Here is a 24,522-nt window from a genome sequence, read left to right as displayed (position 1 = left end):
CTTTGATGCCTACTTAGTAAATGCATGATTAAGGCTATCTATAATACAGATTTTACCTTAAACACGGTATATTTGGCATTAGTATACGAGATCTGCGTATCGAGATCGATGGCAAAATGAGAATTTGAGCGATAGAATCGTAAAATATTACTTTAGTTTTGAACTTTAATTTTTAGCTCAAAGAAGGAACACAAGATGCGTCTTTCGTCTACTAATATCGTTAAAATATTGGATTTGTTTCTTTCATCCTATTATCATAATTATCCAATAATACAGAATTGATGATAGTAGTAAAATAATAAATAAATAACAAGTTGCCGATATATTTACATCTAAAAAATGTTGTTTTATTCGTTCGTCTTATCATTAACGATTAGGTATTGGTTCCTAAATTTCAGATTAAATTACAAAATTGTAACCAATTACAATACCTTTTTTTTATAAATTGACGAAGTTCTGGCTACGGAGGATTAAATGAACTTTTGAAAACTCGATCCTTTCTTTTTTCATACCATCTTTCTTATCTTTTTTTATATGCACCAACTTAAAGTTTTCTTTTCCTGAGTTTTGTATAGTCATCAACCATAAACAATAGACACATAGCGTATAACATGTATGATACGTTGAAATCACAATGAATCCAAAGAAGATCGTGGAATTGAATATTCTTAATTCTCTAAACTCTCCGATATAACTAAAGAGAAAAAAATGATAAGCTCACAATAATGGTCGATTTAAATAAAACCATTAATATGTCACCACAATGTACATCACTTTCTGATTCAGGTCGAAATTGTATCTAGCGTACAATGCGAACGGATTTAGAGCGTGCTGATTTATCGTTGTTCCAAATATACCTCGAAAGCGCCAGTGTTCTGAATTGTGGTTTATCCAAAGAAATAGTCGCGCGTGTAATTTCGAATTTAATGTATCTGGCTGACGGCGTATCTGAAAAAGATCGATACAAATAGAAATTAGCTAGGAAGAAAGGGGAATAAACTGTATGTCGATATCCTATGCAGAAAACCCTGTCCCTTTCGCACTTGCTCTATACAAAAGGAAATTGAAAGGTATGAACGCGAGATAAAAGGATCAACAGCGATTAAACTGTAGTTGCAGTAAACTTTCACTTCGCCTAATGCGTCACGCTCCCTGTAAATTTAGGCAATTAAATTGGGAATTTAGACGACTCGAATCCGTGGCACGAATAACGATTCGTTTCACGTTGCATCGACGATAACAGCAACGGCGAATAAAAACGGCAACGATGCGTTGAAAACAGAGAGAATCGACGTCGTGTCGTTTAAACAGAACGTAGGAAGCTTTGAATGCAAATTAAATGGCATCGCGGTACAGATTTTAATTTCAATACTAATTCCCCCGGAGATTTTCATTGGGAAAATATTTCTGTTTTATTTTGTGGCATCCAACAGTACAAAGAGTAGGTAAAGTTAATTGATTATATCTGATTAATATATAATTAAAGTGTTTTTACCTTCAGTATCTTTGATATCGTATTATTATTTTTTTTCTTTTTTGCCTAATACCATGGACTATATTTATCGATTATTTTGAAATTGGAAGCAATGAAAATTGTTTTCTCTATTGGAAAAATTCTCGAGTATGCATAATAGGCAATAATAAGCAAAAATAACGAAGGAAGCTTCGAAAGGATCAGAAACATCGAGAGAGTGGGCCGGGATGAATAAAAAGAAAGTGAATGGAAATGAGAGGTCGTGAAATCTGGGAAAGATTAAGAAAAGATGAAAAAAATGAAGGAAAGTAAGGGAATCAAGGTAAAAATAGACCAAAAGACACGAAAGAGTATCTGTAAAAGGTAAAAAGGATTAAAGAAAGTTAAGAAACGTATATAGAAAATTACGGAATATTAAAAGAAACTGAGGGAACTTAAATATAAGCAAAAAATACTACGGAGGATTTGAAACGGCTGAAGGAAAGAAGATAGCAGGAGACTAAATAAGATTGTAAAAACCTGATAAAACTGTACGAAGCTAAAAGAGGTATTGGAAAGAACAACAAATACCAAAGAGAAACAAAACATGGGAAAATGTGATACTCTTTATGTGACAGAAATAAAATTTGTTTTATTGCAAACGGAAATCTTTGCCAATAATTTTAGACAGATTTTTTTCAAATTCGAACAAATATATTATTACTATATACTAGATACTACTCGAATAGTACACTATTGTTATCCGAAACTATCGTTGATGATTTAATCGAAATATAAGTAATTTAACTCAAAGTTAAAAGGATTAAAAAAGTCAACGCGAAATTGAAAAATGTTAACGAAGACTTTACTTTGACGTTCATTTTAAGAGCTAGTCTGTAAAAATGAAACGCCTAATCGATAATTCGTGGAACGTTTCAATTCATGGTCCTTAATTAATAAATTGAATATCACTTATTAAAAACTATATCAATATCTTTTATTTCAAATCTCCTACAAAATGTTTCATAAATGAATTTTCCTTGGAATTCTTTTAAAAAATACGACAGAGCGAAAAAACAGAAAAATCGTATAAGAACATTAAAAAAAAATTAAATAAGTTTGAATTGATTAACAAAAATTAAGCAATAAGAATGATTAAAGTCTTTGATATATCTTTCACTCGTTTTTCGTTAAATCTTTATCAGTCTGACATAGAACCACGTCACACCTAAAAATCGAAAATGCATCCTGAAGGAGTAACCACCTAATACATTTCCAGGAAAACAGACCGGCATGCGGCAGTTACATTTATTCTTACGCGAAAGAATACAATGATCTGACAGTTTTCTGAAAAGACGGAAATAGCACATCGTATATCCTCCTAGCAAGGAGTATATATAAAATGTAGCAGAATCGACGTACTGTACACTATTCTCTTCCTACACGCTATAACATTTTGCTGTATATTTGAAGAAACAACATCCTTCGTGAAAACGAAATCTCTTCATGGTAAGAAAAGAAAAAGAATTGTAGATAAACGTAAAAGATACAGCAAATTAACTCGTTAATCGTGGAACACGAGTTAACGCTTCAGATTGTCCATTTCTTTAAATATTAATCTCTTAATAATTTCTTTATTTAGACATCTCCCACTTTTTTACCTATCGATCTGTGTTTATCAAAAATAAATTACGTCATATTGAAATTTACGATTCTCTAATTGTTATTAATCTTAACGATTATGGAATTTTCTTATCGTTAAAAATAATTACAATTAAGTAAATCAATCGTTGGAAATTAAGCAATAATCCGCTTAATAAATTAAATAATATTTCACAGAGGTTCGATTATTCCAAACTAATATCTTTATAACATTCTTATTTCTTTATTTCTGTCATTTATTCTTGCGCGATTTCACAATATTCTAACTATTTTATGTACAACATTTCGAGAAAAATAACATTCTTGCTCTGTCAACACTAGGAAAATAGAGTATTCTGTATCGTTAATTATATTATGGCCGGCAAACTACTACGTATCAAAAGGAAATCTACAAACTAAATGGAACCTTACAGATTACGTTTAGTTGTAATTGTTGAACAGAGGGAGAATGAGCCTATTTTTCAAGTATACGCCAAGAATAACTATTAGATTACAAAACATGTAAGATTCTCTAACATTGACCGATTCATTAATTGCCTAAGTCATTAATCATAATCATAAAGTCATGTTTCATAAGGAAAAATTTACTACGCACAGTATTAAAATCTTTTCTCGGATACGATACAAAGAAATGGCAAAATTTTCAATTGATATAAAATCGTAATCGTGGTAACATTTAAAAACACCTTTACTTAGAGACTATTAAAACTGTCGTCTTTTCGTGTAACAATGATATTTCTATACTTTTCATAACAACATTTGTCACCGACACTTATTAACGACAAATAAAACGAAATTTCTTTTCAAGGAAATCTATCCGTCTTACGACGAAAAAGGAAAATATTAAGAACTGTAGATGAAGCAAAGATAGTATCATGCGAAAAAACATGATACACAGTAGTTTTATCGATCGTTAATAAAGTCAAATTTTAAAATAAAAAGAAATTGCCAAATTCCTAGTGTAGAATAAGATAATGATCATTAACTTGAAACGTCAGCATATCGTAATTGGCAGGTAAAAGTAAACGTTGAACGTTTTGATTCTTTCTAGATCAATCGATCCTAAAAACATTTCTATCGATAGACCAGTTTAAACTTCTATCTCTGTGTCTTTTGTGTAGGTCTATCTGCATGAGCCACGTAACATAGAAATAAAAAAAGAAACAGAATCTAATAAATTTACGCAGCACACGCGATTTGATTTCGAATACGTGATAGAGTACGTTGATCTAAAAATACCGAGGCAACTATCTTATTTCGTTCGATTCGATTCAAAAACGCGATTCTTATTTCTTCTTACTCTGTCGTCCGAAAAATATTGACTTGATCGGTATTGCTTGTTGAGCAGAGATTACAAACTCCACAGAGAACGAGTTAAAAAAAAAAAAAAAATAAACCTCGTCTCTAGTTGAATTTCCTGTTCTATTCGACGTGAATATGCTAAAAATTCTAACTCCTATGATTCTTCAATCGCTACAAAAACTAGAAACATTCGTTGCTCGTATTCACCGAGAAACACCGATGATATGACATTTAAACGTTAACAAAGCGTCAAAGATTATTATTCACAATGATTTTCGCATCTATCGATCGTCGCTGCTTCGCGAATATACTCGACCCTTTATTTTCTTTATTGTCTGTGTTATAAAGTGCAAATTTTATATTCCAAATAATCTTGATCAAGAAAAGACGTAACATCAAGTTTAGCTGTATCTTAGAAAATGTAAGATTATTTGAAGCAAGTTATGCACATGAAATCTCGCAATTTATTTTTTCATCTCAATATTAAAACTACGAATCGTTAACCGTCGAATAATTATTAAAAGAACTATGAAAAGACAATTTATCGAAAGAAAACGATAATGATAAAAGAATCGTAATGCGAGAATATCACGATGAAATCGACGCGAAGAATCTCGAAACAGCGACGTTTATCTGCAAGCTAACACGTTATAAGAATCGACGATTGCAGCATCCTTTGGAAGCGACCGGAAGCTGGCCGATTCTCACGGTGGAGCAATGGCATACTCTCTGAGCGTTCGTAACGACCGAGATATCCGATCTCGTGATCCTGGCACACTGTGTCCTCGTGAAATCCGTAACACTCCGACGAACGATGGCTGTGGACGCCTGAACGCGTCATCTTCCAGCTTGACTGCTCGTGTTTGAGAGTTGTCACGAGATACGGGGATAGAAAGCGGATGCCCGAGCTGCCTGTGGATCGTAAGTGAGAAATTGTTGCAAACATAAAAGAAATTAACGGTTGAATGCGATCGACAATTCGGAGCAAGTTTGCGGAAGTATTTACAAAAGAAAGAATGCTAATTGAAGTATGGCGAAGTGAGGAGTTGCGGATGTGCAAGATGTTAATTGATAATAAAGGTAAGTACGTTCACTTTGATGCTAATTAAAAAATGCGAATGATTTTTTAACGAAGACTTAAAGGACATTCATAGAAGGCATGGCAAAACGCATGGTACAAATAATGGAAGGAAGTTCGGTTTCTTTCATTTGGAACCTCATTTTCAAGCAAATGATACTTCTCGAATCGATGTACTCCACAAAGCGGCAGCTTTTAAACGAAAAAATTGTATTTTGTATTTTTTACTTATTTTTAATCGTAGAATGTATACTGTGTACTCGTACCACGTATCCTGCCATATTTTTATAGAGTAATAACGAAAAATAGAAGTAAGCGGAGAAATGCTTGTTTGAAGAATCGATTCTATTCGTCGGAACAATGAAAATAGATTGGCGCGTAAAAAAATTTTGTTTTTTCATTGCCAATAGCTCTTCCTTTTTAAATTTATGAAATGTACAAAATATAGAAGGGAAAATGAGAACAGAGAAAATTTGGTGAGATTGAAGAGCTAGGATATAAAATATAAAACCAAAAGTAAAAGGTTCTATTTCCGAGGATATCATTCAAGGATAATACTTATTTGTTAGTTATACGAGATACAGCGAAAAAAATATAACAATAAATTCTATAGACGCCGGAAATTTGTGAGCGATAAATAAATATGAAGTACAAATGATCGAACTATGATGTTAAATCTGTAAATAGAAGCAAATATGAAACCTTTTTCATGGTTTTGATGTATAGTATCGATTGTAAAAAAAAGAGAATATCGCTACTTTTTATTAACACGTTCCATATAGAAAGCACAACGTTCGGGTCAGTGGAACCAGTGTCTGGCCCAAACTGGTTATTACTACTGCAGACGTTCTACTCATCTGTGTCAGTGTTTCTCAAACGGACGATGTTCTCGTAATATACAATTTATATAATTATCATTTTTCAACCAATATAGGACAATAATATATATGATATAGCGTATTTATCATATAAACGAAAATTAAATTTTAAATGGAATTTTTATTGTCAGCTTAATACCCGAACAAAAGTTTCTTACACATAGAAGTGTGGTTTTCTTACGATAAAATTAACTACACTTCCCAAGAAGTGTAATTGACTCCAATTTCGCCTTTAATACGTGAAGATAAGATATTCGCGGAAAAGTAGAAGGATTACCTCTATGAGAAAGTAAACACTGACTATGAATAGCGCATAATGGATGACAGAGTTGTTGTCATATCGCAACGAGCCGACACGTAATTAAACTGTCAACGCAGGGTGCAATAAGTAATTAATTGTTGCAAGGCTGCATTACCATGATTAATTCGAATTACCGCATTAGCCCTCGTTACATATACGTAGATAAATAAACAAAAAGCAAGAACATGTGTTGCATAAAATGCATTCATTATCGATGCTAAAATACCAAAAGATTCCATCCACAAAAAGGAGATTAGAAATGCAGAAAAATGTTGAAGAATATTATTTGCTTTTCATATACGTTTCGCAAAGAAGATTCTGTTAAAGAAAGAATAGTTCGATAATAGCTTCTCTTGGTTTGTAGGATTTGTCAGAAACTCTTAAATCTTAGCAACAATTTCAAGCATCGTCCATTGATCACTGTGACGCCCCAAATTTTGTTAAATCCATTGGTGCAGAAATGTGACATGCAAAAAGGATCAGTGCCATTTTATGATTTATGTATTATGTTACACAAGCATGCAATGAATTTTCGCAAAGGATGCAGTATCAGTAAATAGAGATTAAAGTAAAGAAAATGGCATGAAGTAAATAGAGAGCAACAAAGTCTGAGCAAAATGTGCAGACATAATTTCTCGAAATATTGAATTTATTTTACCAAGTGCTTTGTCCCCCTCGACAGCAGACGTGATTCGTATTTTATATTATCCGAAAAGCTTTCCGTGGAAAGTTTCAATCGTCTTGATGAAAACAGTTACAAACCGACACGCACGTGTTTCGATACCACATGGAGAAACAAACTCTGTTAGTTAGATGTGAATAATGCACAAATACCTGTTTACCGACCATTTTGACAAGTGGTTTTATCCCCTGTGTTTCCGTTAATGGTGGGCTGCTCTTCGTCTTTCACGAATTTTATCAGGAACATCGTGAGTGCCCCTACTATTGGTGGAATACCCGCTAAGAAAAAGGGTATGTCATAGCTACCTGCGTAAACCAAAAAATAAAAAGCAAATTAGATATATTTTTCAGTAAATAAGTAAAAGAATTTTTTAAACATTTATATTACAAAATTTAACATCTCGACAATTATTTTGTGAAATATTTATTCTATTGTCAAGCCTTCGTTATATTTTTAAAGTCGACTTAAATTACTTTCTATACAAAAATCTCAAAAATAGAAATCAAATCGATTTCAGATTGAAATATTAATTTGGAATTTCGTTAACAAAACGAACTCTAAATCACTAGTTCGAAATTCCGACAAAGTAACAGATAGTATGAAATCTTAATTAATTATGTGACGTAATTAATTACCAGTATGATCATACAGAAGACCAGCAATGGGCGGTCCCACAGTCAAAGGTATAGAACACATGCCTAATAGGAATCCAATGGCTTGTGTCGCTTCTTCTCGACCGCATATATCAAATGCAATAGGACCCAAAAGGGATATGAAGCAGCCATCGAATAATCCCATGGCCAAAGAGATAATTAGTAAAACCATGTACGAATTCGTAACGGGAAGAAGCATTGTAAGAACACCGATACTAAGGAACGATATCTAAAATCATTCGAAACAAATGAAAAACATTAAAGTAAATAAAACGAATGAAGCTTTTTAATTCCCGAATCGATAAAAACTTCAAGTAAAACTTCTTCACATGAAAAGATACTCGATAGTTTAATATTCTGAAAAACATTAGGTGTATATATACATATATATATTTGTACTTGTACACATGCATTTAAAAACTGACACAACTTGAACAAATCTTTCCAAGAAAAGGGAAAAATATTTGAAACCTTACAAAGACATTATTTAGATTCTTTAGAATTACATGAAAAATCATTTAGACAGATACTAAATAATTTCCCATTTTTAGTTCTTTAAATCCCTCTTTGACTGTTTTCATATTCTTTTAACTGAATTGTTTCAATTCCACACACCTTTATGTTCAAATACATGTGCGATATATTATACATATATGTAATAATTCATTTATGTATGTATATATATATATATTTTCATTTATAAAAATTTTTCTCCAGAAACCATTTGTTCAAGTAATTGAAAAGGAGTGAACGATTTACCTGTTGCAACAATATTCTGTTCACCTTGGGCAAATCAGCGATATATCCGAAGACAAGTCGACCTATACCTGAAGTAATACCGATGCACATAATCGGCAGCTTTTTATCCGAGCCCTTAAACACCGTCTCGACAAATTTCCCAATGTGAACATATGGGACGAAATATCTGAAAGGAACGTTCTCATTGATCAGACTACTCGTGTCACTTAATACTCGTCACTTTATACGCTTTCGCCGTGGTCGTTTCTTTCGACGATGGCTTGAATTACAAGCCACATGTAACTTGACTGTCGCCAGGAAACAAGTTTCCTTTCGCAAACGCGTTCGTTAACCAACTTGTCGTCGGTTTTCCGCGCCGGCTGCAATTTAACTGACAACCTCGATCGTCTCAATGTTAACGAGTGGTCGCGTATCAATAATCAAAGCTAATGGTTTAACAACGAGGAAAAGAACGAAGCCGCCGACAAAAGACACGCGAGCTAAGCCGATCAAGGATCGCCGCTTGCGTTACGGCGAAAGTGTTCGTACATATTCAAATAATTCCTCGTTGATCTAATATACTAACCCGAACAAAGCGAGAGGGATCGAAGTGGCCCATACCACGTATCGTTTTCTCTTCCAAATCGAGACGTTCACAACTTGCTTCAGACAGTTTTTGAAGCCTGATTTGGAATTTAGTTGATCCCGCGGCACCGAGGTAACTGGAAGAATCGTGATATGGAAGAGTTACGATGATCTTCGATTTTCGATTAATTTAGCTACGCCACTTTTGAAATCGAGGGAAACTGAAATTTTGTTATCATTCTCCTTGCGCCATCGTTGTTCTCCTTCGATTTAGTATATCTACTCGCTATTTCGTAATAGCCTCTATGATAAAACATTGCTTGAGAGACTCGAAGAACGCGTGGAAGAACTTCAAACATTTCAACGTATCTCAAAGAATGACAAATTTTAGATAGGACATCTTAACTAAGAATGGCAGAATCGATAAGAAAATTTCCATTCCGAAGACGTTAAAAGTATAACGCAAGTGTAATACAAGTATGAAATACGAAGACGAAAATATAAAGAATAGCAGGAATTAAGACTTACGTGGAATCGGTTTGAAAAGAATAGCGCAAGCCATGACAATCGCAGTGAGCATAGCTAAAAATCTTAACGTCCCTTCCAAACCGAAAAGGAGAAGTATGAGTTCGATTAAGTATGGCATAAGCGTGGTAAATACAGAGCTTCCAGCCGTGACGATACCATTGACCACACCCAAGTATCTTTTAAAATAATGGCCCAAGATCGCTAGACTCGGTGTATAGGCAAGACTAGCACCAAGTCCGTACATCACTCCATAAGTCAAATATAGTAATGTCACCTGAAGCACAGCGATTCTAAAAATAACTCGAGTCGATTATGACAACGAGAAGAAGAGGATGTAACACGGTGGATAACGTATCTTCGTGCAAATTGTTTTACGGTGTTCTCTTTTTACTCTTATCGTGATCAGCTTTTTCAATTAAATATAGTTAATGACTCATTTCGTCTAAATGACTCGTTTAGATGAATTGTATATGCGTTGATGGAATACAAATTTCGATCATTCAGTATGGTGCAAGAAAAATCGGTTAGCTGTTTGAAGCGTAAAGTTTGGTATAAATCATTCAAACGATACGTGTGATAATTTTATAAATATAACGAAAATGATGAACGTGAGTGTAATTTATAATTAACAAATAGATAATTTAGGATTGAATAATAATGACAACAAAGGAGAAGAGCAAAATGTAAGAATCGATTGTAAACACTTGTCAAACTGAAATTTTACACTATGCGTTCTATATTGATACTGATTCTCGAAATAAAAATGAAATTAACGCGATCGATGTAGGGAAGTTATTTCGTTAAATGATTACACGGAAATGAAATGAAAAAAAGAAAGAAATAATTTACCTTGCTAGAAAATATTGAGGATAGAAGCATACCGCTGGACGCAATAGCACCGCCCAAAAATGTGGTCATCTGAATCCCAATTTTATCGGTGAGAATGCCAGAAATTGGCGATAAAAAGAACGTGGTACCAATGGTTAACGACCCTACCAAAGCTGGAACAAAGGCACGACCGCTTTCCACAATTTCTGACAATTTTTGACAATTTCGACAATTTATCTGCGACAATATGTCTAATCTACTGCGGGCATATGCGTAAAAATGTTTGAACGTCCGATGAAACTTCCATTACTCAAACTATATGACAGAAATTCCATTTCAACGCAATTTTTTAGGATAACGAATTTTTCTATTTATTTTTTAGACGTATATTTTTTAAGAACAATACAGAAACTTAGATTTCATATACTCCTTATCTTTTAAATTAATACTTGTTTGATTAATACTTATTTTTTCTGCATGGAATAGTGTATATATGTATTACGCTATATATTGTAATTCTGTTTGTAGAGAATAGTATGAAAAGGAAACAGAATACAAAACGTTATCAAAAAGGTGTTGTATGTATAATAGAATATTCAGATAGCAGAATGTCCCGATATTCGTAGAGTATTGGAACGATGGAAATTCTGATAACAGAAGTTCTATCACGCTATCAATATACAACGAAACGTTTACTTTGATCTTGATATCGGTTAGTAACTTCAAGCTCCAGTAACTCGCCACTAAATTCTATAAAGTACAACAGAACGTATTAAACGTTAATGAAACATTACAATTGCTAAAAGAAAATGTTTTTCTCAGATTAGGCAAATCATTTCCCAAAAATTACAAAACTTAATTCATAGTTGCCAGTGAGTCGCATATAACATGGTGATAAGCCGGCAACCATCCTAAACCGAAAGCTCAAGATTACAATAAATAAAAAATAATATAATCGATCGTGATAACAAATGATTCGTTTAAAAAGAAAATATCAAAAAGTACGTGAAGTTTGTCGAAATTTAGGATATGTCAAAGTACATATGCTTAATTAGATCGAAACGAAAATATATATATATATTCACAAAAATATCGACTAAATGAACGCAAATAAGTATGATATTAATAATAATAAACAAGAACGACCATTTATCCACGATCTTAGATGTCGTTTAAAGTTCGTATTGTTTAGTAAAGACCTAGTTCTACTTTAAAGAGTAACTACCCCCAGATTAATATTATTTGACCCTCGTTACTATTAATACCCATGTAATTGTCGATTAATTCAGATCCAGGTTGTCCAGTGCATTGACTCCGCGGATGATTAGCCTGATCGATCGGTTTAATTGATACGCTACCCGAATTAATTATTCCATGCTTCACTTAACGACGATTAAATCTTAGGAAGCATCAGTACTTTTGAAATGTCGGATTTAGGCCACGAACCAATTAACGGTTCAATTACGCCGTGTATCCTTCGTATTCTTATTAGAATGTTCATTGATTGTTGCTTGACTTCAATTATTTATAAATTCATGCTATAAATGCATATTAGGTTCATAAAGTAAACGAGAGGGATGTAGCGGTGCTTCTTTCGTTTTATAACCAAGGTAATTTGAGTAAACCGACAGAGATCGACGAAAGATCCAGTACTGTAAATACTCAACTAATATTTGTAGTAATAAGCATTTACATTAAATATTAAATTTTTGAGCGTGAAATCTACACCTTTCTTTTTCTTCTAATAAACAGAATTTCAATACTATAGCTTTTTATTGCTGCAAATCCTTCCATTTGTGAAAAAAAAAATAAAAAGAACAGTAAAAAGTTAACAACTTGTGAAAGTTGACAAGAAAAATTCAAAATTTATTAATTTCATAAACAGTTATTGAGATAAACTTAATACTACAATACAGTGTAGTATAGTATAGTATGTTTATTTGTATTTCAGGCTCACAGCCTATTACAAACGAGATTATTCAAATCTACTTCATATATCGTACCTATATACGTATAAACATTTGCATACATCGACACACATTCATACATATACCAAAGATACGTATTAGGTCGTCCGAAAAGTTTCTTTCGTTTTATAAGAAAATAATGGACGCACAACGTTTTCCGTCTTATCTTATTTTACCGAATTACGTATGATCCATTTTGTTCTATCAAAATAAAGATAACAACGTTCGATAGATTATGTTTCATGTTTGTATAAAGATGCATCGTTGTAAAAGACGTGTCTTTAGAAGAAAGACACTTTTCGGGCAACCTAATACATACATACTGCGATATATTAGCTCAATTTTCATTATGATTCAACTAACATTAATTTTCCTAATTTTATGATCTCTTGCACAAAGTTGATAATAATATGCTAATAATAGATTAACCCTCGTAAAGGGTTATAACCTAATAACTGAATCAGACGCGACGCGAGTAAGATAGTTACTGAAAAATATTATTGAAAAAATATATTATCAACTTATAGTATTATGATAATCGCTTGCAGTTCACTGATCCGCGAATGAAACTATTAGAAATGGTGATATCAATATAAAGATTGGTAAATAATAAAAATGGTAAGATAACGCGCAGTTCATTGACTGCACTGAGCGAGTGATTGGGACAATAATTGACCGCAGTGGATATAAAAGAACACGATTTTCTGTTTTTTTTCACAACTCTAATCTTAACTTCTTTTCCTTTTATCGAATAATATAAAGTAAAAAAGAAAACGATTCACGGTACAATAACATTTACAAATGTTACAGTCTATGCGATATACTCAATTTCATTTGAATCAGTGTCTTTACACTTTATGATACTCGTTAATAAAAATAATAGTTTTCAATATGAATCAATTTACATCTTTTAATTAGTAGACTGAACATAGTCTAGTTTTTCAATAAAACATGATCTAATCATCATTTAACTAATCACTGAAGAAGTCAAAACCTGGAATATTGATCTCTGAAGGATTTCACGTTATTTATCTTATATTATAAGTGCTCAAAAATTATTACTATGTCAGTTATTTTATGTCACTGTTCGTTGCTTTGTGACTAATGCACCGAAACGAAGGAAAAATGCATTTACACGAGCATATGCAGTGCACTTATTGATAAAGATATCCCATTATTAGAAATCATCAATCACAAATAAAAAAGAGATAATTTTATCGAAAATATCTTGTACTATACTCAAGGTAAGAAGATAAAGAGATAAAAGCTTATTATCTTAACATTTTTTAAAAATTGTCTACGTTAATGATTACTTAAACGACTTCTCATGCATATTCGTAATATATATATATATATAGAAAATGTTTACAATTTATCCATTTTTTATTTATTATAAACATCCTTATTTGCAATGTCATGCTTCCAGTAATAACCATAAAGTAAAAGCACTATCGATACTAAACTATCAATACAAAACTAAATTTTTATTTATAATTAATAAACGACATACCATCACTGTAAAACTAATTTTTTCTTCGAACTAATGAACGATATTGTCAGTCTTCGATCGCGTATATCAAAAAGATAACGCAAAAGGATGACGCGAACCAGAAGACACTGAATATATGAATGTCCTTATTTATGCAACCGCGTATACTCGCATATTTCTATTTATCTTCTCCTCGACCACAGTCGACATATGTATGTTATACGTACACGGTATATTCTTCCCTACAGATCATGTATTCTGCTGCCTTCCACACAAATTTCAATATTCTACGTAATCTAAATCTTTAACGATGAATAGGCTGTGGATTTTTATATATCGGAAATTTAAAGATGTAAAAACACGATAGTATAGTCGTCGTAATAGAGTGCATGATCAGCGAGTGAAATAAATTTCTGTTTAAGTTCTATTTCTTTAACGATATTCATAAAAATATGTATTTGCATAAATGCTCACGGTCTAATGATAAATAATATATTAGAACTACCACAAGTTACATCGTCCCGATCATCTACATTCTATTCAACTAAATTCTCCTATCGCTTACCATATCTATCATATTCTCGCTAGTGATAAACAGTCAGTGATGAACAATCAGAGAACTTACCTGCCTTCGAAGATGCTCCTGTTTCTCCAGACTCTAACAGTCTCCTCTGTAACTCGAGGTAGATCGACGAGTACGTGTTTATGACGCTGAATAGAACACCGTTGATGATGAAACTGCCTATCATGACCATCCACGCTCGCAGACCACCATCCGGTGGAACGATCACGTTACGGTCATCAGCATCCTTCCTCGAGGCGTTCATCGACGCTCGATCATCCTCGTCCTTATCCGTCCTGTTCGATTTCGCGATCGACACGTCGATCTTCACCGATGAGTTCTTACCGTCAGTTTCCAAAAGAGGGTTGCCTTCGGTGCTCGAATTCGAGGCCTCCTCCGGTCGTTGCGAATCCTCGTTCAGAGAACTTCGTTCGAGGACCTCGTTATTGATATTAGAAACGTTCGTCGAATCCGTCCTCTTCGACTCTGTATTCTCCGCGATCGTCATTGTTCAACTTCTTGTACGCTTCTTCCGATGGATATCGATGATTTCTAGGAAAATAAAGAAAAAGAAAGGTTAAAACTACTTCATGAAGAAGAATGAACGAACGGAGGGATTAATTCGTGGCGTTCTTAGTTAGTAAGGCGATTATAAAGTTAAATAAGAATAAGATGATGGAAACATAATTTGACATAGATTAGAAAAAAGAATAGGGCATCGCTGTTGGTCGTGGACATCTGGAGGAATTTTTGTTACGGCATTAAAATTATTAAAAATATAGAAGTATTTCTGGGAAAATGAATTTTCACTTCTATTAAGATAGAAGCAGGGTTGTATTCATTATTGATTCATTTTTATTATGCCAAATTAATTATAATCATCTATAGTATTATGCTATAGATTGGTAATTTTATTATTAAACATATTTCGTGCAACATAAGGAAAATATTTATTAAAATCTAAATATTTGACATTATAAAAATAATATATATACTTTTGTCTCGCAGGTTATCATAAATACAGATATCTAGATAAGTAAGATAGAGTTGTACTTAAGAAATACTTAAACAATTTGTAAATTTTTCTTTACGATGCCTCTATGACACGGACTTTTGTAGATAATTTCGGAAAAACCGTTGACAAAGGAATTCAGATAAATGCTTTTTGCAATCAATTTATGTACGAAAGTAACAACTATAAAATATTACTTTCTGCACAAATTCTTGTATACCTTGATATTTCTGTAATTCATTACAAATGTACTCTTGTTGTCGTTGAATTATCATCTCCATTACGAAAAGTCACGTCAAAAATACGTTCTGGTATAAACAAAAGGTGAAATTTGATTTTAAACGTTATATTTAGATCTCGCATAATTAAAAAATGTCGTTGTAACGTTGCTTACATAATTCATACACCTTTCAATTCGTATTATATAAAAACCTACAATCAAAAAATCTTCTCAGTTTGAGAATGAATTCAATTTTATCGTTTATTAGAATTAACTTGAAAATTTAGTCTATTTAGTAGCAAATACTGGAAGACATAATAATCTTTTGTCTGATTGATGAGAGTGCTTATGCAAAATATTGTATATAAATAAATATTGCTTTGTCTGATAAAAATTATTACACACGTACTTCGGTAATGCATTAGGCAATGTACATTAGGCAAAATAGAACGAATATTTTAAATTGAAGAAAATTCAAAAATCTTAAAAGAAAGTTAGCGTAATTAGATTTTCTGGGGATATATTTGACTTTAGTTTTCAGTAAAGATGATTTTCAAAAATTATTCAAACTAAATTCGTTATATTATTTATAACTTTGTCTGCAAGTAACACTCATTATTGATGGATTTACTTAAACTAAATCATCAAAATCGAAGAAAAGAATAATATGGAAAGCAAAGAAAAAATTAAAATAATTATATCTTAAAACGGTGTACACATAGTATTAAACAATTCGCACGCTTTATCACGTGTTGATAAATGTGCATCAAGCTTGAACGTATGCATACGTGTATTTAATACGACGATAACAGTCTATATATCAAAACCAATGGCGTAAGTAGCGATGGACTAAATCGCGAAATATATATTTTACGTTATTGAAACATTAAAATATAATAAAGAATATTTTGACGAAAGAATTCAAAGTAATAAATAAACATTTAAAATAATCCATAGAAATTTCATAATTGTTTTACGTGAATCATTATGTGTTATAGGTAAAAGATTTTTATCCTACGGACTCTTCCGTCCTCAAATAATGTGCAACTTGATACCAAGAAATATATCTATCACCGATATGGAATTTCATCTACCGACAAAGTTTAAATATTACTAGTTTGATTTTGATTTAATCCTATCGTTATCAATAGTGTGATACACGTGTTAAGTTATTATAAATTATAGTTTTTGACAAAGTATTCCACTTTGTCGAATCTATATATTCCTTTTATTCGCGTAAATATATAAAAAAAAGTTTATAACAAGGGAGAAAGAAACGTGATAAAAAAGATATAAAAATGAGTTGTCCAGAAGAGGCGATCTACGATGTGAAGGTAGAAAGTCGCAGTTTCCATTCCGCGTTACGCCAAGGTTTAATAAAACATGATCACTCCAATTCGTGTGAATACGATTTGTCTTGATGTGCGTCTTTCTTATACAATAAAAACTGCTACCAAGTACAAGGGACACCATGTTGAAAACGTTACAAATTTCGAACGACGCACACCATACCAAGACGAGACACATGTAATCGTAGTAACAAAGTGTTAAACTACTTTCTAAGAACATTAAACGGTTGGGAGTTGCTTGGTATTTGTATTCTAATTTATAATGATCAAAAGTGGCGCGTATATGTGTGCCTGTTTAATTCTAAACGTAGAAGGCGTACACCATTATGGCCGTGTTTAAAGAGAGACGAAAATTTGTTTTGCTAAAAAAATGTTAACTTTCGAAAAGAGGAATATCGTCTGTTGCTACAATTGGAGCCACTTTTTACCAGAGACTTTTTCTTTCACGGCTAAGAACGTTCGCTGAAACTGTGGTACGAACGCTAGATAAAAGATAATCCTATAATTACTATTCCGTGAACGTTAATTAATCATCGAATTTACACTGACAAAGGATAACATTAAAATCACTTGCGATAACAAAGAGAGAGGAAAGGGTCAAACAGCACGAACCAATTAAAATTAAACGGTCGATTCTAGTTGAAGAGAAGCCTCGAAGCAACGATAATACAATAGAGTTGTTGGTCGGAAGGGAAAAGTAACGATTGCATACAAAGAAACGGGTGAACCTTCCGCCAAGTTCTTCGAAGAAGATGGCGAGTTCAGTTTGCTTAGTGTATAAAACATAATTACGAATTTCCGACACGGTATAATGCGACCTGAAGAACGAACCACGTCCTCGTTTATACTACCAGTGCACTTTGTTACTCAAAATTAGTAAATTCGAGAAGATTACTCTACGCGTTCACTCGAACTTGAAAAGTAAATCTATATAGCGGAGAAACTTCTGTGTACATTTTAGCGCATGTACAAGCGCGTGGCAAGCAGCGTTTTATAAACAACAAAACATCAAATTCTTTTCGTTGTTTGTTACCGAAGCAGAAACTTTCTTCCAACGTTCGTCTCAAACTTTACTTTTTAAACTATTTAAATGCAAAAAGAAACTTACTTTACCGATTCTATAGAATTTAATATATAGTTTGTATGTTTATAACAGAACAATTTTTAATATAATAAATAGAGCTTTAAGAAGAAGTGAAATTCTTTTCTTATTAAAAAATATTCGTTATATTCGTTTTGCTTCGGTGATTCTAATATGACTAAAAGATACATAAAAAAAAATATTCCCACGGATGCTTTAAATAAAGCAATTTTCTTCATAATTAAGGATGAAATTAAAATGTCATCTTATCGAAGTTGTAAAAATTTAAATTAAAAATTTTTTTATTTTTTACCACGGGTAATATTTGCAAAAATTATAACATTAAATGTTTCGTATCCTTTGTACAAATTTACATGTGACAACTGCTACTTCTTAAAATGCCCAACTGTTTTATCAATAATGTACATACATGAACTCCTTGCTGAAAACCATCAAATCTGCTTCTTTTGACCTTGACGCTAATCTGCATTCGAATTGAGTGGATCAAGCATGTAAAGTATGTATATCATACTTCGACTCCCATGTCAATTATTCGCCGATTAACCTCCTCACACATTCCACACAGAACATAATTGGTAACAAATACTATTCGTACAAAAAGAACAGGCCTAAACCAATGATTTTTACTAATCTGAGTAGTATATATATATATATATATACAGTATATATATACATAAGAAATGAGTCTAGAAATCGCAACAGAAAGATAATGTAAAAACAAATAATTTTTGTTAAAATAGTATTAAAATAGAATTTAGAATAAGATTGGAGAAAAAATAATAGTTATAATTAAAAATGACAAACTTTTTCTATATTTGTTAGAGTTCACTTTTATGCTGACATCTACTAAACCAATTACCATAAATTGTAATAAACGAAATAAATGGAATTATCTCAATGAAATTAAAAAAACTAAGTAAAGTTGACTACTAAATGAAAATTAATTATATTTTACACTACGTAGTTAGGACAGTCAATTGAGGAAAGCTGGGCGACTTGAAGCCTCCGTTAATCAACTCCATAATGAGCTCCATTTAACTATCCAAAAAATTCGTCTTAACTGAACATGTTACAAGTACCAAATTATAAATAATCACATTAATGCGCGAAGACAATCAGATATGCAAGTTGTCTAATTCGATACTCAATCAACAAAGGAAAATTCTCTCTTAAATAACTGATTACAACAAACACAAAATAACATCAATAAAAATTTACCGACGAATAAACTAACTTCCCTGCCGTCAGCTAATCTTCCTACAATATTGAATTTCGAAAAACGAGCAACTAAAACGCAAATTGTAACATCCATCAATTAAGATGACCATAAAGAACTTATTTTGCACAACATTGAAACGATGGAAAATTTTTGAATGAGAAAACGTTATTAGTATACTTGTAAAACTACTATACTACCATTTTACTAATACTATACTAGTATTTTAACGTTATCGATATGACATGTACATGCGTGGCATTCTCGATAAGCAAAAATGTGCATACACGGAAATAAAGAAAGGAAATACGAGGAAAGAAAAAGAAAGAAGAGCGACGAGTTTTCAAATTCTGAATCAACAAAGCACGACGCACGACACCGAATGTTGCACAGGATCACACACGTTGCCTCTGGTCGTCTTCCCAATCTCTTCGCTTCTAATTTCTGTCAACACTACGATTCTGATGGGTCGCATGGACTAAGACCACAACACGACGCAACCGCGATGCAATGAATCATCGCCGAAAAGTGCCTCCTCCATCGAGCTTGAATTCACGATTGACGGACGTGTGTCAGTCCCTATTTTGTTCCTCGTAAATCGGAACGTAGCACGATTGGAAAGTAACACAGAGCGAACGACTGAGAATAGAAAAGGCCAGTGGAGGCTAGATGGTAGCCGGAAAGAACGACAAGAGAGACAAGAGAACAAACGGGCAAAAGAGCATAGGAAAGAAAAATACACGGGCCAGTTAACTAGATAGAAAACGGAGGGAATTCGAAAGTAGCGTCGATTGAGTTTACCAAATTTTTCGTTTGCTCAGTGGGCTTCCGGCGAAGATAACGCGTGAGCGCGCGTCTCGTCGCGTCGATCGTCTTCTTTGTCGACGACCACTCTCTCTCCACGATCCAACCAACGACAGAGTCGAGCATAAACTGAAGTAACCAGCGTTATTCGTCGACCGTACGAGTGGTCGAAAGTTCCGTGTTAAGAAGAGAGGACTAACGCGCTAGTAACTAGCGAGCGAACGCGAAAACGATGAACGAAGACATGTATCTCAACTGCGCGTAGACTTGATAATTTCACATGCCGATATAACGTGTATTACCAAATGATTCTATATAGTTCCCTAAACGCGTCCACCTCGATACTTCTTCCGGTCTAAACGGGATACCAGGGGAATATGTATGACTGATCGAGATCCACGGCCTCGTTCGATGCCTAGTCAATGGAATTGAATAGCTACGCGATATGGTAACAGTTTTAGGCACTACTGCCTGTTTAAGAGACAATGAATCGAACCCTAGAAATTCTAGAAATATATAATTTAATAAAATATATGAAATTGTGTTTCTGTAGGAAAGAGTTCTATCTGGCTTCAATCGATCGAATGGGAAATTAAATATTTTTAAGACACGAAAAATTGTGTAGAAAGAAAATTGAAAGATCGAAACATTGTAGTTAATATTGGATATTAAGGTATCTGTAGGGCGGGAAACAAGGAAAGATATTTCTAACTTGTGTTTTGTGAAAATTGTGATTCACAAAATAAGTAACGATTATTACAAGTACTATTTTAAAGATAACTATAAAATTTTGCTTATACATGATGATAAAATAAAATATATTGCGCTGAATAAATCAGGGACTATTTTCTAGAAAACTAAAAAAAGATAAACTGGATTTATAAGCAGATGATGCATCCTTCTGAAAGTACAAACATTAAACTGTAAAGACTAATTGTATAATAAGGAGACACTTAAATTTTTCTTTATGCGTGCCCAAAGTTTCACATGTTTTACAATTTTTCATTTTATTTGTAACCAAATGTAAAGAAATTTTGTTACAACATTCTAAAGTAGTGAACTTTCTCATACAGCAACAACGAGACTGCGAATAGATAGAATAGATAGAACTATGTATGTATACATAAAGTCATAGCTCAACATGGTTCGATATTGCATCATAAAACTAGAACGTCTCTGTCTCTCCAATTTTGAATCAAGCAATTTATTTTATGCACCTATTATATGTATTATCTAATAATAAAATAAATCTGACTAAACAATTTGTACAATTATTTTCATAGAAATAATTGAATAAAAAAATTATTTGTTTCTGTTACTGTATCGTAAATATTTTTATCTTCGAAATAATTGCATTTTTTGCTCAATAACTAAAAAGAAATATATGATTTAAATCTTTATAAATTCTTAAATTGTCCAAAGTTATAAATATTTGGAAACCACCGAAAGACCTTTTCTGCAAATATAAAAATACTGTTATACATCAGCAAGAACTAGGGATTATTCACTTTATATGATATCATGAAGAAATATATACCAATATAAAAAGATCGTATCTCCAATCTTGCCACAACCATAGAATTTTCTGAAAGTGTTCTTTCACGTATTATGCGATTATCTCAGGAAATATTAAACTATAGTTTACAATACAAAAAATGACTAACAATAATTTACATTTTGTAACAGACACCGTAGAAACAAAATGTTTACATAAAATTCAATAATTATCCAGTTTGAAACAAAGTTTAGCTTACAACTTTTTTTAACTTCCACCGTAATTCGATAAATATTGCAAATTACAAGAATCTAAACGAAAAGCAGCTGACATAAATATGCAAGAAGCGAAATTTAAAAGCTGATTAAAAGTACGGTTAGTATCTTTGGATTTTCAAAGCAAGCACAAGTAGTGATGCATCTCGTACAATTTTTAAACATAATGAAGCGAAGTTTGAAAATATGAATGGACTATGTACTTTACTTTACGCCTTTAATTAATAATATATTTATTATTAAGAAGCTGTGAAACATCTTACTTTTACCTGTACCTTATTTTTATTTCTACTCTGTAGCATTTTAGCGTTTAAATTTTATTCCGGTAATTTTCGAGTCATGAAAAAATTCAATCCTACATTTTGCAAATAAAGTTCATGCATCATTTTGATCCAATCATGCAATTTATTTCTTAAACACATAAATAATAATTTATCTAAAAATAAGAAAACTGTACTATAATTTTATGCATCATTTTTTTAATTTAACGCTTAGTAAAATATTCCTGTAGTACTGATGTAGCTTTTTTCTTTAAAAATGCAAAATATATCTTCAAAAATGCAAAACTAATATATTTAAAAATTATTGTATACCTGATTTTCATTCATCTCATTTTCATCAGCTTCATAATTATAATTATAACATACATAACAGTTCATAATTATAACACAAAATTCACTGCAAATTTATAATACAATAATCTAATTAATAATTCTAAACAGATAATATAACATTGTTATACATATATACATTTTAGATTCCTGTAAATAACTATAACAAAAAAAACTTTAGTGGCCTCAATAAGTAAGTAAAAAGGAATTCTCAATGAATACATAATGTATGATTCATAAAGGGTAATACAATTATCAATGAAAGAAAAACCCAAGTTTAATTCATAACATGAGTTTACTGAATAGTGAAAAGTTATAATCCTACTTAGTGTATAATATCTTAAATATGAAATTTGTAATTTCATAATTTCATTAAATATTTTTACTTAATGATAATAACAACCTTATATGTGACAATATACGATAATATAAATCTATAAAAAAACACTATACTAATATCAACATGATTTAAATATGATTTTATTGTTACTTATAACTAAGATAACAAAATAAGTCTTATAAAAGTATTTATATTATTTCTACACTAATGCTTATAGAAGTCTTATGTATAACTATAAAATAACTATAATCTAACTTTAATTACTTTCACTTATATACTATTATATCAATTTAGTAGATAAAATGTATGCGTATATAAAAATTACTCATTTTGTGACATTGTTGCATTATAAAAAATATTGCAATAATACAATAATTGTTAACGCTGAGAGCTCAAGAAAAATAAGTAGTTGTGAATATATTATATGTGATTAATGACCTAAATCCTCTGTGATTTTATATTACGGTTTCTTATATTAACTTTAATTATGAAATATAATAAAATATAACATCACAAAAAGATCAATGTAAAGATGATAGTTAAATCAAAGGCATAATTGATTCACTATTTTTGTTATATGTGCCAAGTAATAACAAAAAAGCACATTTATTGAGGCCACACTGTTCAGTCATACATGTAATTATTTTTGAATACAATTTATTGTTTTATAATTTCACTATAACGTTATACAACAAATTACTGATAAATAAAGTTTCAAACAATTATATGAACAATTCATTCACTAACCACACACCTTCAGGAATTTTGTAATAGAAAGTTATTAATACTTTCAATTAATTTCAATGATTGCACATTATTAATCACACAATATGTTTGAGACAAGTGATATTACATGAACAAAACAGAATAGGAAATCTAATCGATAAAATGACATGCACCATCTAACCTTATATTTCGTCACAGTTTCGTATTACTATCACATAGTATGGTCTCTAACAAAATAGTCTTTAGAATAAATTTTTTGTTGTAAAAAATTTCATTCTATTTAACTTAAATATTTTTGAACCTGATCCGGAAGTAGCAATATATTCAAATACACGTGCATATCCAAAACTTAAAAATTGTCCTAAAGACATCCTCCACGAAAAATCCCTGATATTGTCTAGACATAAAGAGATTCTACTCTATATTTTTATTAGACAGCATTAAATGTCAAATTATTTCTTATAAATACATTAATAAATTTTCTTTACCTCATACAAAATTTGCATTACAGAAAATACACAAGAATTTTTATTTGAATATGCTAATACACTAGTTTTACTTTCCATATTAACATTTGATACTTAATACTTTCAAATTTTTTGAATCGATTCTTCAAACACATTTTTTTTCTATTCATGATAGTAGATAGTAGCAATAATTTATAAC

General features: G+C 31.7%; 1 protein-coding gene across 9 annotated transcripts; it reads right to left on the bottom strand.

Annotated features, from left to right (window-relative positions):
- Positions 1-512: 512 nt before the first annotated feature.
- On the bottom strand, positions 513-24,283 carry LOC100748369 (monocarboxylate transporter 10). Of its 9 annotated transcripts, none has more exons than XM_033320786.1 (10): positions 24,038-24,283; positions 22,773-22,857; positions 14,770-15,258; positions 10,710-10,861; positions 9,861-10,134; positions 9,334-9,469; positions 8,769-8,934; positions 7,992-8,238; positions 7,521-7,661; positions 2,722-5,329 (listed from the first exon to the last, which is right to left on the bottom strand). In XM_033320786.1, the coding sequence occupies exons 3-10, from the start codon at positions 15,212-15,214 to the stop codon at positions 5,058-5,060; spliced, it is 1,833 nt and encodes a 610-aa protein (XP_033176677.1). In that variant the 5' UTR covers positions 15,215-15,258; positions 22,773-22,857; positions 24,038-24,283; the 3' UTR covers positions 2,722-5,057. The 9 variants fall into 9 exon arrangements, 7 of the variants coding, with proteins under 7 accessions (XP_012241196.1, XP_033176677.1, XP_033176678.1 ...); XM_033320787.1 differs by lacking the exon at positions 24,038-24,283 and adding an exon at positions 23,885-24,027; XR_002946715.2 differs by lacking the exons at positions 22,773-22,857; positions 24,038-24,283 and adding exons at positions 7,333-7,414; positions 20,407-20,821 and having other exon boundaries at positions 5,195-5,329.
- Between the last annotated feature and the right edge of the window lie 239 nt (positions 24,284-24,522).

The sequence above is a fragment of the Bombus impatiens genome, unplaced genomic scaffold (genome assembly GCF_000188095.3).
Source record: "Bombus impatiens unplaced genomic scaffold, BIMP_2.2 scf_0349, whole genome shotgun sequence".
In the NCBI taxonomy this organism is placed as follows: Eukaryota; Metazoa; Arthropoda; class Insecta; order Hymenoptera; family Apidae; genus Bombus; species Bombus impatiens.
The sequence above is the reverse complement of the archived record's forward strand: the minus strand, read 5'-3'. Positions and strand labels throughout refer to the sequence as shown.

Coding starts and splice junctions, on each gene's coding strand:
- LOC100748369 (XM_033320786.1), bottom strand. CDS start 15,214: ATGACGATCGCGGAGAATACAGAGTCGAAGAGGACGGATTCGACGAAC. Junction 10,862..14,769: donor AGGAGCATCTTCGAAGGCAG/GTAAGTTCTCTG, acceptor CCTTTGTTCCAG/CTTTGGTAGGGTCGTTAACC. Junction 8,935..9,333: donor ATCCCTCTCGCTTTGTTCGG/GTTAGTATATTA, acceptor CGTTCCTTTCAG/ATATTTCGTCCCATATGTTC.